The sequence below is a fragment of the Empidonax traillii genome, unplaced genomic scaffold, assembly GCF_003031625.1.
Source record: "Empidonax traillii isolate 1590-97213 ecotype Southwest subspecies unplaced genomic scaffold, ASM303162v1 scaffold23:size2178997, whole genome shotgun sequence".
In the NCBI taxonomy this organism is placed as follows: domain Eukaryota; kingdom Metazoa; phylum Chordata; class Aves; order Passeriformes; family Tyrannidae; genus Empidonax; species Empidonax traillii.
In genome coordinates, this window is record NW_020955216.1 from 511,367 (window position 1) to 528,138 (window position 16,772).

General features: G+C 37.3%; 1 protein-coding gene across 3 annotated transcripts in view; it reads right to left on the reverse strand.

The window, feature by feature from the left end:
- The window catches only part of PHKB (phosphorylase kinase regulatory subunit beta), a 69,375-nt gene that overhangs the window by 17,515 nt on the left and 35,088 nt on the right, over positions 1–16,772 (reverse strand). For all 3 annotated transcript variants that reach the window (XM_027902868.1, XM_027902861.1, XM_027902853.1), the window contains 9 exons: positions 16,304–16,381; positions 14,098–14,256; positions 10,320–10,414; positions 5,975–6,030; positions 5,710–5,803; positions 3,905–3,988; positions 3,422–3,526; positions 2,517–2,599; positions 2,346–2,436 (listed from right to left, as the gene is read on the reverse strand). In XM_027902868.1, coding sequence (XP_027758669.1) covers positions 2,346–2,436; positions 2,517–2,599; positions 3,422–3,526; positions 3,905–3,988; positions 5,710–5,803; positions 5,975–6,030; positions 10,320–10,414; positions 14,098–14,256; positions 16,304–16,381 — 845 coding nt within the window. The remainder of the gene's footprint in view (positions 1–2,345; positions 2,437–2,516; positions 2,600–3,421; positions 3,527–3,904; positions 3,989–5,709; positions 5,804–5,974; positions 6,031–10,319; positions 10,415–14,097; positions 14,257–16,303; positions 16,382–16,772) is intronic.

Genomic DNA, 16,772 nt, shown 5'->3' on the forward strand with positions numbered 1-16,772 from the left:
AAATTGAAAAAAATGTACATTACTATATAACTTTCTTTTGATTTCAGTATGTTGCTGGTGGTTTCCACTGAGAAAGCAGTTTCTTTATCTGCAGCTCCAAATAGTTTTACACTCTCAGAGTATTTTTCCTCTCTCATAAGGAAAATTACAGCTTAAGACAGCAGAAGTCTCTGGGGCTGCTGTCTCTTCTTCACTGGTGTTTTGTTGTTCTTTTGCCTGCAATCTATGGCTTCATCAAGCAATGTCTACCCCTAAAATCCAGGTCTGATGAAAACACCTGAGATCAAGGATTTGCATTCCTCAGAGTCCTACACAAGACCCATGTTCTGGATCACACTGCTCATTATTTCAGGGATTGCCGAAGGATGGGCGGTTTTCCTGCCAGTCTCAGCGATGTTTTCAGGCAAACACCACACAGTAACATTCCCACTCTGTAGTCATTCCTTAATCCAAGCATGCCTGCCCTAAGTTTGCACATCAAATGCAGCTGACAAATACTTACACCTCAAAAGACTGCATGCCTGAAACCAAATGTTGCATTTATCTGATGCAGTGGTTACAATTTGTTCCTTCTGAATTTATGCAATTCCCTATTTATCTACTGCCAGAGGGAATGTACTGTACTACAGCATTTTTAAGACTGCTTTTGATGGTTCTCATTAGCTAAGTAAAACTGAGTGTGTATTGTGAACTTCTATATTCCATTTTCATAGTACACGAGCTGCAGTAAAATATTGATCTCTTACACTGTGAGATGACTGAATATAAACCACCCTGCTTTGCCTTTGTTACCATTGTCAGTCATTCTCTGCCTTGCACATCTGCTTGAACACACGATGACAACAAAAGGGAAAATCAGAAAAGAGCTGCAAATCTTCTGAGCATACATATTTTTAAATGAAATCAGATTTGGTATATTTTAAAGGAAAAAAAAAGAGCATTCACCCAGTTAGAGACACACATTCTCTCTAGGCACGTTTAACATGTGCATCTCAATGAAGCAGCTGAATACAGTTCACAAAGATCAATATATATTTTGTTGGAATAGATGAATTATTCAAGAAAACACCACAAATTAGAGATGTCCCTCGTTCTTTTCCCAAATCCTTTCCTACAATGAAACAAGACTGTTAACAAAATGTGACAACTGCGCAATAAGACTGAGAGATTTCAGTTCAACTGCTGGAGAAAGGCCACTGAATCCCAGCAGGAAAAGCACCCACCACCATCTCCATTGGCCTTGAAGTCAAACAAATGTTTGTTTGTAGTTTTCCTATGTTTTAGTGGCTAATAAATAAAGCAAAAACCAGTGACTGCCAACACCTTAAACCCTTTAAAAGTGCTCCTCACTTTTTATATTAAAAATAGGATTTTTCCAGAAGGTCCATGAGTATGGAAGAGAAAGGTTACTCCCTGACAGTTGTTCAGTGTAGTGCTTGAAATAAGGACACACGTAGATGGAGTGTCTTGCCTGATAATACATCAGTTGAATCAATGAAATGCAAGGAAGTCACTGCAGTTAAGAAAACAGTAAGCAAACCAGACCACAGTAACAAACCCTGCAGCCCAATGAAAGGTTCTCCCTGCTCAGTAATGGCAGTTGCTATAGAAAGAGTCACTGGTACCAGTAGAGACAACATGACCTATACATGACCAGGAGAAATACATAAATATATAAAGATTCCAAGGATGTCTTGAACCATCATAGGTAGGAGCATTTTCTTTTAAAATTACCCAGGTCTTCTACAAATTAATGATTTTTTAGGGAACAAGAAGTCATAAGTGTGTCTTTGGTCTTCTCCCTTACAAAAAAAGGCTTTTTCAATAGGTGTAAACTAAGATGAACTAGCACATACAAGTATGTAAAATCAGCACCTGATTCAATAATTTTCACATTTTAATGAAGCAACAATTCCTGCTTTAAGATGAATTCAAACAGCAAAGATGTTAAAACTAGATCTTAGTTCTTGTAAGAATTCTAATATATGTGAAGCACCTTTTTTCCCCCCTCGTTGATTACCTAATCAAAAGAAATCCCTCAGTGCTTGGCACCGTAGCTTTATCTTTTGGTAGTAATTTCACAAGATTGCCTAACATAAAAAAATCCTTCTCCCTTCTGAAAATCCTCTGTGAAGATTTTGACTTTCAAAAGACTCATCAAAAGGAATTAAACCCCATGTTTCTTTTGAGAAAAACCAAAGTGTACCAAATGTACCTGAGTCTTAACTCCTTAATTGTATGATATCAGATAAAATCCTTAGAGCCCCATAAAACCCAAAAGTAGTAAGAATACATGTACCCATATTAGGAGGTAAGGACTCAACATTCAGAAAAAAACAGCATACCTGTACTCTGTCAACATGGACTTTCACTCCTCCAACAACTCCCTTTCTAAAGGCTGCCAGCATATCTAATATTGGACTGAATCTGCTCCCTCTGAAATTTGAAACAGAACTCCATTAATCTTGCAATTAGGTAACTACCACACTGCAAATCATGCCTTTATCTCTCTCTACCTTATATTGTCCTCACGGATCAGCACCACGAACAGGGGCCGTCTGTGCATCTTCCAGTACTGCTTAATGAACTGCAGGGCATTCTGGGGAACAGAAAACATGCTGGTCACAGAAAATCACAGAACAACAAAACAAGCACAGGGAACCACAGCATACAGTTCAGGACACTAAAAGAACTGTCTCAAAATCACAGCACTGAAACACCCAGCAGGTTAAAAACATTGTATCTAATCCACCACTAACAGATTTCTTCAGTGGATACAAGCTGCTTTCCAAGCCCTGCTATTTCAGAAGTGTTCTGAAAATACTCATAGGCTTGTGTATCAACCGTAGGGTAAACCAGGAGACAGTGCAGGGTACTGAACTATAGGCAATGGCCTAGGAGGTTACATGGGGATCCAGGGTCTGAATCCCAGCCACTGGGGTGGAATAACCAGGGCCACCTCCTGTGCCCTGGAAGTGGCTGATCAAGCCCAGGGCACGTGGCAGGTAAGCTCTGCACTGCTGCCCACCTTACAGACAGGCAACTGTTAATATTTGTGCAAAATCCAGTAGTATTTCTTCCAAGTGAGGCTTTCATATTTCCCATAACACCAGGCTCATCCCTCTTTTCAGCCAAGAACATTTGTTTTCCTGAAGAAACAAATGATAATTTGCTTGCTGCCCAACAGCATCCCCAGTCACTTCTGGGGCACTTTTTCTGTCAGATAGAAATGCTCACTAGAACTCATACTGGGCTGATAGGACAGTCATCTTAATACACTTTCCAGCTGCAAGATTATTTTTGTATTAAAAGAACACACACTACAGAGTGTTCCCCCTTCAGTCTTCTGTTTTATCAGACTTCACAGTTTATTCTACAGGCTCTATTTTTGTCACTTTCTCAAAGGAGAAGTTACAAATACCTTAATGTCATCAATCAACATCATAACATCCTGAGACATGTAGAAATCACTGAGATCAAAAATGATCGAGTAGCAAACCACAGTCTTCCCCAGGATTCGATAGATCTGTTGAGAGAGGAGACTTCCATTAATCTTTTCTCTAAAATATCCGAAGCACTGAAGTAGTTGAAAATGAAAATTTATTTTGAAACTATCGAAGTAATAATCACTGTAGAACAGCTGAATTTAAAAAAAAAATAATATCAAGCCAACATATTTAATTTTAGGCACTCTGGTTTTTATTAGATGTGGAGGTGTAAATTCGATTTCAGTTAAAGCAGTTTCCTTTATCCCCATTCAGCCAAGTATATATTTACTTGAAAGTAGGATATATGCATAATATAAAACTGCATTTCAATTCTATTTAAAATAATTCAGAGACTAACTCAATGTTTATCTAAAATATATCTCAATAACAGGAATATAAACATTTCTTGCAACAACCTTTGATGTTCCAAGGCATCCTATAGGTCTGTCCGGTCTTCCAGACAATCCCAATTTCTCATTGACTCCCAAATGGAAGTAAGCCTGTAAGAAAGAATCATGGAAACTGATGAAAAACAGCTTTTCTTATGCTCCTGCCACTCTTAAAAAGAAAGCTGTGTGTATTCTGCTCTGGTTAGAAAACAATTCCTAAAATGTGGTCCTTATTTCTATCTGTGGGGTTTTTATTAAACTTGTTATTTCCTATATTAGGTCTTCTTTTTACCTTCTTACTCCTATTACTTTTCTATTCTATATAATTAAAAGAGATTTTAATTTTTCAAATTGCTTAATGAAATAATTTTTTTAAAGGATCATTTGCATTAATTGTCTGGCCAGTTTTGCCTTCTGCAATGTTTTTCCAGTGTAGATACAAAGGTAAAAGAGGAATATAGAAACTTTTTGAAAATCTATATTCTCATTTTAGTACAAGCCTGCAAAATTAAGGCATCAACAACACAAGCAAGAGGGACTTATCTCATTATTCATAGCTTGATTCTTATTTATGTATGCCTAGTATAATTTCAACTGATACAATTTTGTAAGACTTTCATATGAAAGAAATAATCTTCATTTATTATGGTATATGAGAATAAAACCATAAGAAAACAACTGAGCTGTGAGCAAGACAGTATAAACACACCAGTTAAACCTGATTGAAAGGTGTAATTCTTCCTTATTTGGGCGGTTTTAGGTAAGGAACCCACCATTACTACAGAATATTTAGAATTCTGAACATTTTCCGAAGTTCAAACTTTCTTTATGTTATAGGAAGGTAGTTCAGAAGCAAATGAAAACAAACACTTGAACAACCATTACACTCAACAGCTTTTCATTGCTGGCAGCTTGGGGCCTTCCTGATCCTGCTTATGTTTCTGCATTAACAGCAAGAACTATTTAAAAGAGCAAACAAAATTACCTACATGACCTGTTCATCCAGGCTATGTAAGCCTATTCAAGTGGGAAAGGAATGGAGCCATTAGAACACTAACAGCTCTAAATAACCCATCTCTGCATAATAAAACCAAACAACATTCAACCTCTGTTTGGAGGATAATGGAGACTAGAAGAATGGCAGCAAACATGACAAATTAACACTAAAAGGACTTTCATTTTGCTAGAATGAAAAACTGAAAACACTTTCTTAACAAAACCAGAACTCCATCTGCATTGTAACATTGTCTCTTTCCTTGAGGACTCTGCAGCTTGAGGCCTCATGTTGACAACACAGGCTACTGAAGATGTTTTGTCTTCTAGTACTAGTACTCCATCTTGACTTGTTACAATCAGAGCATCAGTTCTGATTCAGCACTAGAGCTCTGAACAGTGCACGGTTTCATGCAAGTCCAGTTGCTTCAAGCAGGTGGGGTTTTTCTTTTATTAAAATGCCCTTCAATTCTAGATTATTAAATCTGCTAATAGCAAGAAATGGCTGTTAAAGCAGACCAGACTGTTGGGTTGATTTATGAGCATGCACCAAACTACAGTGGTCTTGCACACCATCTGTTGTGTTCCCTTTTCTCTTATCAGTCTATGCCTACAGAGGATTCTGCCCCTCTCCTGTGCTACTTCCACTACAGATGAACACTCCATGTGTCTTATCCCATTTTCTTGTTTTCCTCTTCTTTCTCTTTTCATTCCACTGCCACTCAAGAAAGGTAGATAACGAGCTTGGGGAGATACAAGTCTAATAGCCTGATTTAAATTCTTATTTTTACAAAAGAAACGTATAGTTAGATAAAAATCTTAAATGCAAAAGTCCTTACTTTGACAAGTTCTTTTTGAGCCCATATCTGAATTGGTTCCACCTGCTGGGGGGTCTGAGTTTGGATTCCATATGTGTTCAGGAAAACTTGTAAGCTACAAATGAAATAAGGACAAATTTACTGACAAATCACAGAATAGTCTTAGTTTCAACAATTATCTTGCCAGGAGATACATAAGCAGCAGTATTTTATTCTCCACCATTTACGATGTCTATTGTTCAACCCTTCCCTAATACACACATTCCTAAGAAAAATAAATACATACCGCTGGCTTTCTGCTATGAGGGCCACGTGTACTACCAAATCATTTTCTAAAGGACCCTAGGAAAAAATGGAAAAAATATTATTAGCATTGCTAATTAAAGATTTTGTTCAGTACAGCATGAACAGGGACAATGGCTGTTCGAACAATTCCCAACTATGACAGACTTCATCGTCTGCACTGCTTTTTCTTACAGCATGAACAAATTGAAAGAACATCACAGCACTAAAACTTGTCATTCTCAAAACTATGGGAGGACTGTCCTATCACTAAGATGCAAGATGCATTTTGCAGAATCATGAATAAACAGATTTCTGGTAATCATTGTTTGGATGAGTTTGGAGTTTTTAATTAAAAAGAACCACAAAGGGAAACACTTAATTTCATACTAAAATGTAGAACTTATCTAATTAATGTATCACCTATATATGCCTGATGTTTTGATACACATTTTTGTAATGAGTGAAATAATTCCGCTTTTTAGGGGTAAACAATAAAATGTGCTTAGAAGTAACGACCTGACGATTTCAACCCTTTACTCTGAAAAATTGTGATCAGACAGGTACTCCTTACAGTTACATAAAAGATACATGACATTTTACAGGCAGTAACTGCATTTCCTTGCACTATTGCACAGATACTACTATTTATTTCAAACATGAAGTACTTTACATCAGGCAACTATGCAAATAGGAGGGAATTCAGCATGTTGGGTGAAACCACTGACTCAGCTCCCTGGGTCCTGAAGTGGCAATTCACCTTCCTTATCACTGGCAGCAACACTACAAGCTAAAACATGACATGTCCCAGCTATTCCTTGCTCCTTTCTTCCCTGGCATTCAACAGCTGTAAAATCAACAGAACTAAGAGCAGTTCACACTTTCAATGCTAAAATGCTTTTTGTCTACTCTTGTCGAGAAACTACCAGAACACAAATAACAGAAGTTAAACACATCTTCTATCAACTGTATAAAAAGACAGCATTTTCTGTGATGATAGAGGGATAGATATATTGATTGAGAACAGGAAGCTCAGAGTGAATGCTTGTTTGCTCAGGCATCTGTGAGCCTTGATATCAAGTTAGATCTTAGGGATTTGCAGAAGAAATTCCTGATAACATTCCCCCAGCAGTCTGTCAGCACTACACTTCCACTACAAATTCTGGACTTTTTGCCACATGAAATAAGTTCATGATGGAAGTGCATGCACAAAGAGACCAGATGAAGAAGTTAGAAGTTGAAGTGACATTAAAGATTTTCCTGCTCAGAATAATGTCATTGTGCCATTACTTGCATTTATACAAACAGTAGGAAAACTCAAACCAATTCTTTACCATAATCATTATTTATAAAACAAAAAGCAATGTCCCCTTCTCACACACACCTGAAAACAAGACTGTACTGATTCACAGACAGCCTGTGATCTACCCTGGGGAGTGATCTCCATTTCTTGCTCTATCAATGATGAAGTTAGCAGGACTTTGGAAGTTGTACACAAATCCATGTACTCCACATGGCCAGGGAGGCACATCCCTCTCCAATCCCAGTACTGATTCCTCTCACACACAGTCGTGCCCAAGGACATGATTCATTTAGAGCAGTCAGTAAGTAAGTGGTGGTTCTAACACCACCCAGAACTGTGCAAACTGTATTTGCAGCACAACTAGCACAACACAAAATCTGTGTGAAAACCTGCTAGACCTTTAAAAGTACTGTGGTAAATTTTAACTGCAATTGCTGTGCAACTGCAGGACTGCTATAACACTAAACATGTAACATTACTTTCACTGTCACATGTTAACAGCCTGAAGAATGACAAGTAGTGACCAAGAGAAACACAGATCAACATAACTGATACAACACTCAAAAAACTGTGTCACCCTTTTCAATAGCGATTGTTCTATATAACATTTGCTGTATTTTTTTTTTTAAAGAGATGTGGAAAAACATTAAACTCCTAAATATTTCACTGAATAAATCCTGTTGTTGTTAAAAATTCCATTTTAATGTGTTGGCTTTCACATTTGTCTAATAAAGCTGAGGTATTTTTCACACAACATCAATCACCATCTTCCCAGGGCACAAAAACAGGCCCCCCCTGCCCAGGCTCAACCTTCTGCCTTCCATTTCCACAGTGGAGAGTGGGCAGAAGGGGCTGTTTCCAACTATATTCTGCATGCTGTGTGGATGATAAATATACCTCAGAAGGCCAAAATAAAATATTGATTAGTTGTTTTTCCTTTCCAAAAAGGAGAATAATAATAAAAAAAAATAAAAATCATAGTTTTAAACAAGGTTATAAACCATTAGAGGTAGGATAAAGGGAAAAATCCTTGACTTTGTCCCTGGCACCAGCAGAGAAAGCAGCTCAGTACCAGTCTCTTGCTGCACTCTCACTGGACAGATGTTATCACCATGTGCCTCTCTGCTTACACTGCCAGGAAGCCTCAGAACTCTGACAAAAATCCATTCATTCTGAGCATGTGAGAAAGTGGGAACAATATCCAAGAACACCGATGGAAATCACACCTACTGGGCTTTCCAAGCACACGGAGCAAGGGGAGGCAAACAGAAATAGCCCAAAACAGCAGACACTGTACTTGACCCGAACGACCCACCTTGCTGCCACTGACCTACAGCCTGACTGCCACCGAGCACATCCGTGCTGCTCCTGGCAGCAGCTGCGCCCTGCTGGGGGGGGCCACTGCTACTGACACACCAGGCTCGGTAAATGAAACCCAGCCCGCACACACACGTGCCTCAAATTCCAAAACACATTTGACAAGTTTAGAATTGTGTTAGCTGTGATAGACAATTGTATTAACGGGCATGAAGGCACGAATATGTTTATAATTAACATGACAAAACAAATCATCCAATATGGTCCATATCTCTACAGCATCCAAATTAGACACGTTCCAACCCTAAACATAACTCGGGTAGCAGGAAAATTTTAAAATATCTCAGTCTACCTCCAATAAATCATTTTAGTTCCTTCTTTACAAATTATCTATTTCCCTGAAAATAAAAAAAAAAACCAAGCAATCTATTATTTTAACTATTCTTTTCCCAATTCTCTTCATCAATAGTTATTAACCTTAATTCCCAGTAACTGAAGTCCTCACAAATGACTGACAAGTCTACATAGCAAAACACTTAAAGAATACAATTAATTAATTGTAACCCTAAACACATATTTCAACATAAGCCAGCAGATAAATTAGTCTTACTTTGGTAATTTAGTGAGGTGATTTTTTGTTAAATATGAAATTAAACATAAGACAGCAATAAATCAGCTTTCACATGTGCCAGTAAAATGCAAAACAAATCCAGAAAATCCCCATCCTACCTCATTTCTCAAATGTTATTACCATCCAGGCCTCCTCCTACACTACATTCCCCCAAACAGAATGCAACAACCAAAACTGTGTTATAGTCTCTCCTGAATACAGAGACGGCAAAAAGGAGTAATAAAATAAGCTATTCTAAGGAATTCAGTTCTAAAGAGTCCTCCTCACTGAAGTAGAATTTGGATAGAACAAGAAAAACATGGTTCAGTTCTGAAATACTTAATCTTTTATGCTTCAGTAACAAATTCACAATGCTGAACAAGGGACTTCTTAAATATATATTCCTTATATGAGGAAACAAAACAGCTGAAACACATCTTTTAGGTTCCATACATACAAGTTCTCACCTCGTTAATAAAGGAAGTCCCCTACACACAGACCACCTTCTCAAGCATTCCCTTTTTGTTCACTCATTCCTGCTGTGCATTTAATCCAAATCCAGGAGAACATGGAATCACAGAATCATTAAGGCTGGAAAGGACCTTTCCAATCACTAAGTCCAACTGCTAACCCAGCGTTGCCAAGCCCAGCACTGAACCCTGGCCCTAAGTGCCACATCTGCATGTGTCTGAAATACCTCCAGGCGTGGTGTCTCAACCACACACAAAAAAAGAACCTCATCCCTGGAGATCTTAGGAGCTCTAAATACAAAAAAGTATTAATACATTGAAATTGTTTCGGAGGAATAAAAAAAATGTTTTTGTATTCCTGACATAACTTATAACTCAAAGAAACATACCTATCTATTAGCAACTATTTAAACTTACATTTTCTGTATCATTTTGACTGCACTGATTAATCTGAAGGCAAATGTGCATCACTTCCCCAGAACTGCAGATGTTTTAAATCTTCCTTTTAAAAGTAATCCTCCATCAACTCAGAAAATGCGTACACACTTAATATTTTCCTTACACTTTAACTGTAATATTAGAAGACCATATATAACATGTAGATGACAATTTTTCAGTGAAAATATTTTAAAACTAAGCCTGTGCTTACCTGGTTTGAAAATCTCATGCTCACATTCCGCTGGTCCTGGGGAGCCACGTAGCGTCCAATAGGGTCCAGATCCTTAGGACTCACTAATTTGTCAGCTGAAAGTAAGTGATAATAAAAATATAGAGTGACTTGAGTACTTTCAGCAGCTTTTGTGAAGGAGGCATGCTAACTTATTTGATGGAGTTGGTTCTGCTGCTACAACCCTTGTTTTGGATCAACGACTCACAGATCAAAAGGATATTCTGCAAAACTAAGAATTAGATATTGGAAAAAAACCTAATTAAATTTATTTGAAATCAAGCCATTTCCACATGGAGTTTTTTACATGGGAGGAAAAAAAAACCACCTAAAAATGCATTATTTTTCATCTTCTCCTGAAAAAAAATTAAGTATTCCAATAAAAGTTTCAACGAAATCCTTGAATAAAGGTTCATAATCTACTATGAGCCACTATACCCTTCAAATAAGCATTCTACCACAATTGCATTTTGCCACGAAACTCTCCAAACCTTATTTAATTTCTGCTACAGAGTAGGCCACAATGCATTTTCATTTCTTCTATACAGAAGTCAACAATTTCGTACCTATTCTTAAAAGCCTCCACTCTGGGGAACAAGCTATTAATCTAAAAACGAAGTGACTCATGACTCCATTCAGCTGCAAGAGAAAACCAGCACTGCCTCGACAAGAATGTTTCTGAACATTCCACTATGTAGTAAATGAAGACAACAGTTTAGAAACTCAAAATATGTCCTTGCTGAAGCTCAGAAGTGTTAGGAAAGAAGAGAACTGATGGTGCAGTGGAAAGAAGATGCTCAGGTAGCACTGAAGGGCCCTGGCTGGGCAGTTCACCGAGGAAGCTGTGCTGGAGATGCTGGTGCCAGGAGCTCTGCCAGCCACTGCACACTGCCCTGTCCTCAGCCTTCTGCTGGGACAACAGGGCTGGACTCCTGCCAGGAAAGGAGCCCCTTCCTTTGCTCTGCTCCTGCAGGGTCACGATCCACAGAAACAAAAACAGCAAAGCTAGAATGTAAAAAAATCGCTCTGGATAAATCATTTATACACTGACACAGGAGTTACCAGGTCACGTTTAAGGAAATCAGTCACTTCACCTCCAGTCCACACAGAATTCTGATGCTGGCTAAAGGAACGGAAGTTACTCGATTTATGTGATGCAATAAAATTGATTAACCAAACGATTTCAAGATCAATGGGCTCTGCCTCAGTTCTTAAAAGCAAGAGCGGTTTCCAGGATACATGTTCTATTCCCACTGCTTTTTACATTGATTTACATTGCTTAGTAATTAAAACATAAGGTCAGAATAATTTAATATTTAAAAGAACTATACCAATAGACTGTTATAAAATATAACTTTCAATATTTACAATTTTATTTAAAATAGAATCTCAGTGAATATTCATCACTATTATTACAAATACAAGTGTATTAGAATGCAAAAGCAGAGATTTCTTTGTTAGCTCACTATCTGCATCAGCAGCAGCTGACAACATTTAATCCATTTAATCCATTACACTCTAAGAAATATCAAAAAACCTTATTAAAACTAAGACTCTTAACCTAGTTCTAGGCAGCACTGAATCCACAAAACAAGATATAAAAATTATAAGAAAAAGCAAAGGAAAGGTAAGAGAGCTACTAAATGAAAGACTGAGTGAATTTTGAGCTGCATGAAAAAGCTGAATACCTGGCATTCCTGTCTCTTGCTTCAAAATGGGAACCTTATCATAAAGGTTTTACAAATTTCCTCATCCAACATAAGGAGAAAATTGTATGAAAAACAGCACAGCAAATGCTTTTTTCTTTATAAACAATTTTTCAGTTGCATAAACATGTGATGCCCTCCAATAGGCACCTGACACACAGACACTTTCATTGCCTGTTACTCAGAGTGTTTATAAGCAGGACCCAAATTTTGACCTCCCTACTTCTGTTTGCCCCTCTGTGGGAGGCAGAGAGATGTGTAAGAATTGACTCAGCTCATGTTGCTGCATTTAGAGAAGTCTGGAGTGCAAGAGGCAGAGCCCAGACCCAGAGACAGCAGAGGAATCTAAAAGGTGTGCTGGCCTACCCAGCGGGAGCAAGGAGGCTGAACAAATACAAATTAATTGCTACCCTTGAGGCAACACAACCATCCTGAATGGATGATGAAATGGGAGAACAGCACCTTCCCAGACAGCAATGTATTTGGAGCCAGGCTGCCACTTAATTAGCAACCACCAACAAGCAAAGTAACACTTTCACCAAGCACGAGATTGTTATTCAGGGAGGTTTTCATGCAGAAAGGAGCAAAATGGAATGCACCAGTTATAAATTAGTATGAATAAATGGAGTTCCTGATACAACAACCACCAGTGAATAGACTTTGCAATGGTATCTCCAGAACTCTGTTTGCAGGGACTGTGAGAGAAAAGGAAAGAAAAGTTTTGAAATTTTGCATATTTGGAAAACATAGAGGATGAATGAAAGTAGTGAATACAGGGGAGATAAAGTTTTAAAACAATAAACAGCTACTAATGACAACATTTCAAAAAGAGATTTAGCACAACTATTTTTAAAAAAAGCAGTAAGAATGCTCAGCAAGAAACTGAAACACAAGAATGTTATGTTACACAAAACAAATTTAGCAAACTATAAATGCAATTTATTTAACCAGCATTCTGCAGTACAGAAAAACACAAATATTAGTACAAGACCAACACTAGCAGAATTAATACAGTATTGCTATACACACACTTGAGGATTACTTGGCTCGTATTCTTAGAGGTTAAATTCATTTTTTAAATTAACAATGACTTTGTCTGCCTTTACTTTAAAGCACTGGTTGAAAAAGGAATTATGGAAGAAATACAGTGAAGGCAAACAGGTGGGAGCACCAGACAGACCCTGTCCCTCCATACCTAAAGATACACCCACTGTTCTCACCAAGCCTCGAATTTTTAAACTCCCCCTCAGTGTTTCTCATTTTTATTACCAACAGCCTGTTTGCCTTTACAGTGTTCACAGAAAAAAGCTTCCAGAACTCAATCTACTGATTACCAGGTAAATGCTGATCATGTTAAAATAAACTGATATATCTTGCTCCTAAGAGGAATATTGAGACAAAAAACAACTGTGAAGATTTTTCTGGCTTAACCACTCTTTTTGCATTAGCCTTTAATAAAATCATTTCAAGTGAGACCAAGAGTTCATCTGTGACTGAAATTCACCGTAACAATCTTCAATGGTCAAACTTTAAAAAAGAAACTAGATGAGCAATTGAATGTACATTTTAAAGGTTAAAAATAACACAGACTGAATAAATTATTAGCTTTTTCTGAGACTGCAACTATTCAAAGTTTAAACTTTTCTTGCTTAAAGCAGAAAATAATTTGAATTAAATGCTATAAATCACTTACAAATATCATTGTACAGGTGCAGCTGATATAGTTAACCCAGAAAGCATCACATTTTGTCATGAAGAAAAGGAAAGAAGAGGGAAAGCCAGGAAAAGAAACAGCAAAAAAATAGATCTAACACTTTTAAAAGATTTTCAGTACTCTATGAAACATTCCACTGAACTTCACAGTATATTGCATGCAGCATAAAAATGAAAATACTTTTAAAAAGCAATTTTTGTCTCTCACGTAAGTACCAAAGCAAAGGACACACACGCCACTCACAGTCCATTCAAAACTCAAGCCAATGTTTTGGTTCAGATTCAAGAAAAACATGATCAAGACACAGTCCAAAGCTGACAGAACCTGCTCAGCCTCTTACCCAGGAGTTTGGCAATGATGTACATGGCCTGCCCCCACAGGAACAGCTTTCCATCCCGACCATTGTTACTGGGAAACCGTCTCTGGCTGCCAGGGCTCCTCTTCTCCATTTCAACAAAATCAGCTGGCACGTAGTAATACTTGGGCACAACAGGACACCCTGGGAGTTTTGAAAAAAACAGCAAGTGAGAAATCACTTCCCTCTTTTTTTTTTTTGGAGTCCCCCAGTAAAGCTGAAGTAGATCCAAAATAGGAAAAATTACACCCTAGTAATGACTGGATTGAACAGAGATGGATGTCATTCATTATTGTCAGTCAAAACCACAAGCAGAGATGGAAACCACCCTGGGAGTTTTGAAAAAAACAGCAAGTGAGAAATCACTTCCCTCTTTTTTTTTTTTGGAGTCCCCCAGTAAAGCTGAAGTAGATCCAAAATAGGAAAAATTACACCCTAGTAATGACTGGATTGAACAGAGATGGATGTCATTCATTATTGTCAGTCAAAACCACAAGCAGAGATGGAAACCCAGGGCAATATGAAACTACTCCATATTTCACCAAACTTTTCCTCAGAATTTCTTCCCAGAACACACATGTTGTCTGTGTAGCATCTTACTGTGCAAAATGAAAATAAAACAATTCACCTAAAGCAAAATGCAGTCCAGGTAACAAACCATACCCAAAAGCAATGAAAGCTGGGTCACAGTGAAACACTTGGGGGGTTTTGTCCCACATTTAACACAGGCTCTGTATCAGGTAACTTTTTAAAACTAAAATCCTGGTCAAAAATACATACTTTTATTAATTAAATGCTAAAAATAGCACTTGAATTTTGAAGCATAATGAATCAAAATGGTATAACTTCTTCACTGGAAGATAACATATCTTCTATCTAGAATTATGCCACAGGTGTTGTTGATCATTGTAGGTCAATACCCTTTACTTCAACACTTTTTAAGTGGATATGCATCAGTCATTTAGAAATATAATGACAAATGATTGACCCAATTATATGAAATAGAAATGCAAATTAATATGCTTCCTGCAAAACTAAGTTTTACTTTTGTATTGCTTTAGTTTTCAATTTATTTGGATAAAGAACTGCTGATAAACAGAATAAAGCTGCAGTGTCTGACTACTTGCTAAGAAAAAAAATTGCTGGCAAGAAGCAGCGAAAAAAATGGAAAACCAAGAGTTATTAGAGATAGAATATTCAAGTGAATGAGGTATCAAGACACACTCTGAAAGTTTAAGATGTGGTATTTGCGATGACATTCAACAAAAGGAACCACAAGATTAATTTAACGTCCACAAAACTTCACATATTCATTAATAACCAGAGAAAAGTAAGGACTAGCAAGGTCAGAAAATTTGCTACATAATGAAAACTTGGTAAGGAAATGTTTGTTTTTTTTACAGAAACCAGTTCACTTCAACAAGTTTAAAGAACAAGTCAGACTAAAATATTCTACATCCACTTGTGTAACTGTATCCCAGATGTAAGAACAGGTGACTAAAATGCTGAGTTTTAAAATTGGATTGTCAGTACATTCAAGCTTGTTCTGTTCTCCGGCCATTTCTTTTCCTCCCACTCAAAGTTATGGTCTTTTCCTTTTTTTTAACTGAATTTTGGATGGATGTGCCTGTAGGCCATCAACAGGCTTGTCTGCAGTGCCACAGAAATTCCGGAGTGCACAATTTAGGTAAGAGAGAACATTTATATTAGAAATGTTGCCACTTTTCCTGCTCTAAGCTAGAAACAATTTCATAAGCATATAGTAAATTATTTTTTAAATCTTGTGAAATTAGGTGACAGTGAAAGGCGAGAGCAATTCTCAACTGTATCCAGGTGGAACACTGAAACAATCTAACTGTTGGCAGTTACTATTTGCCAGGAAAGTCTGAGTGAACAATGTAAATTGTAAACAACAAAGCAGGGGAGGAATGAGTGGGTACAGCATAAATCTTGTATCAGTATCAGCAGCATTTTTCCACACAATGTTACTTTTGTTATCACACTTTATGATGCAATGTATCTACATAAAAGAGATTATTTTAATATGAGTATTATGCCATGGAGAAACATTGATATTATTACTTCTCCTTTGCTCTGACCACAATATACATTAATAGGGAAGTCAGTTTTTTAATTATTTCAGATGGATAAAAAGCTACAAGTGTTCAGAAGGATGATTTCCAGATAATACCTTCAGGTGTATGTTGAAGCAAAGGGTCCAGGAGATCCTGATATTCCTTTACTTGTGCAGGATTTCCCCTAAAAACGCCTAAAAATAATCAAACAATAATTGATTTAATGGAAAAAATAATATTTCCATGAGCCTAATGTTCATATAAGAAAAAGAAAAAAACAACCCAATGCTTATTTTTCAAAACTAAATATTTTTTCAAACAATTTAGTATCTACACAGAAGCAGAACACTAAACTGTAGATCCTCACTTACTGCTACAGCTAAATCTCACAGGGATCATGAATCAGGTGCTCCTTTAGTAGCTTAAACTGAAATAAATGTCAAGTTCCATGGGATAGTAAAGCTGTGAACTTACAGGGAGCAGGACCTGGACACAGACAAGCAGCCCAGCTCACTGCAAAGAACTTCCTTAATTACAGCAGAACGAAGGGGCAGAGCTTGTGTGCCAGTGTGGAGACAAACAGGC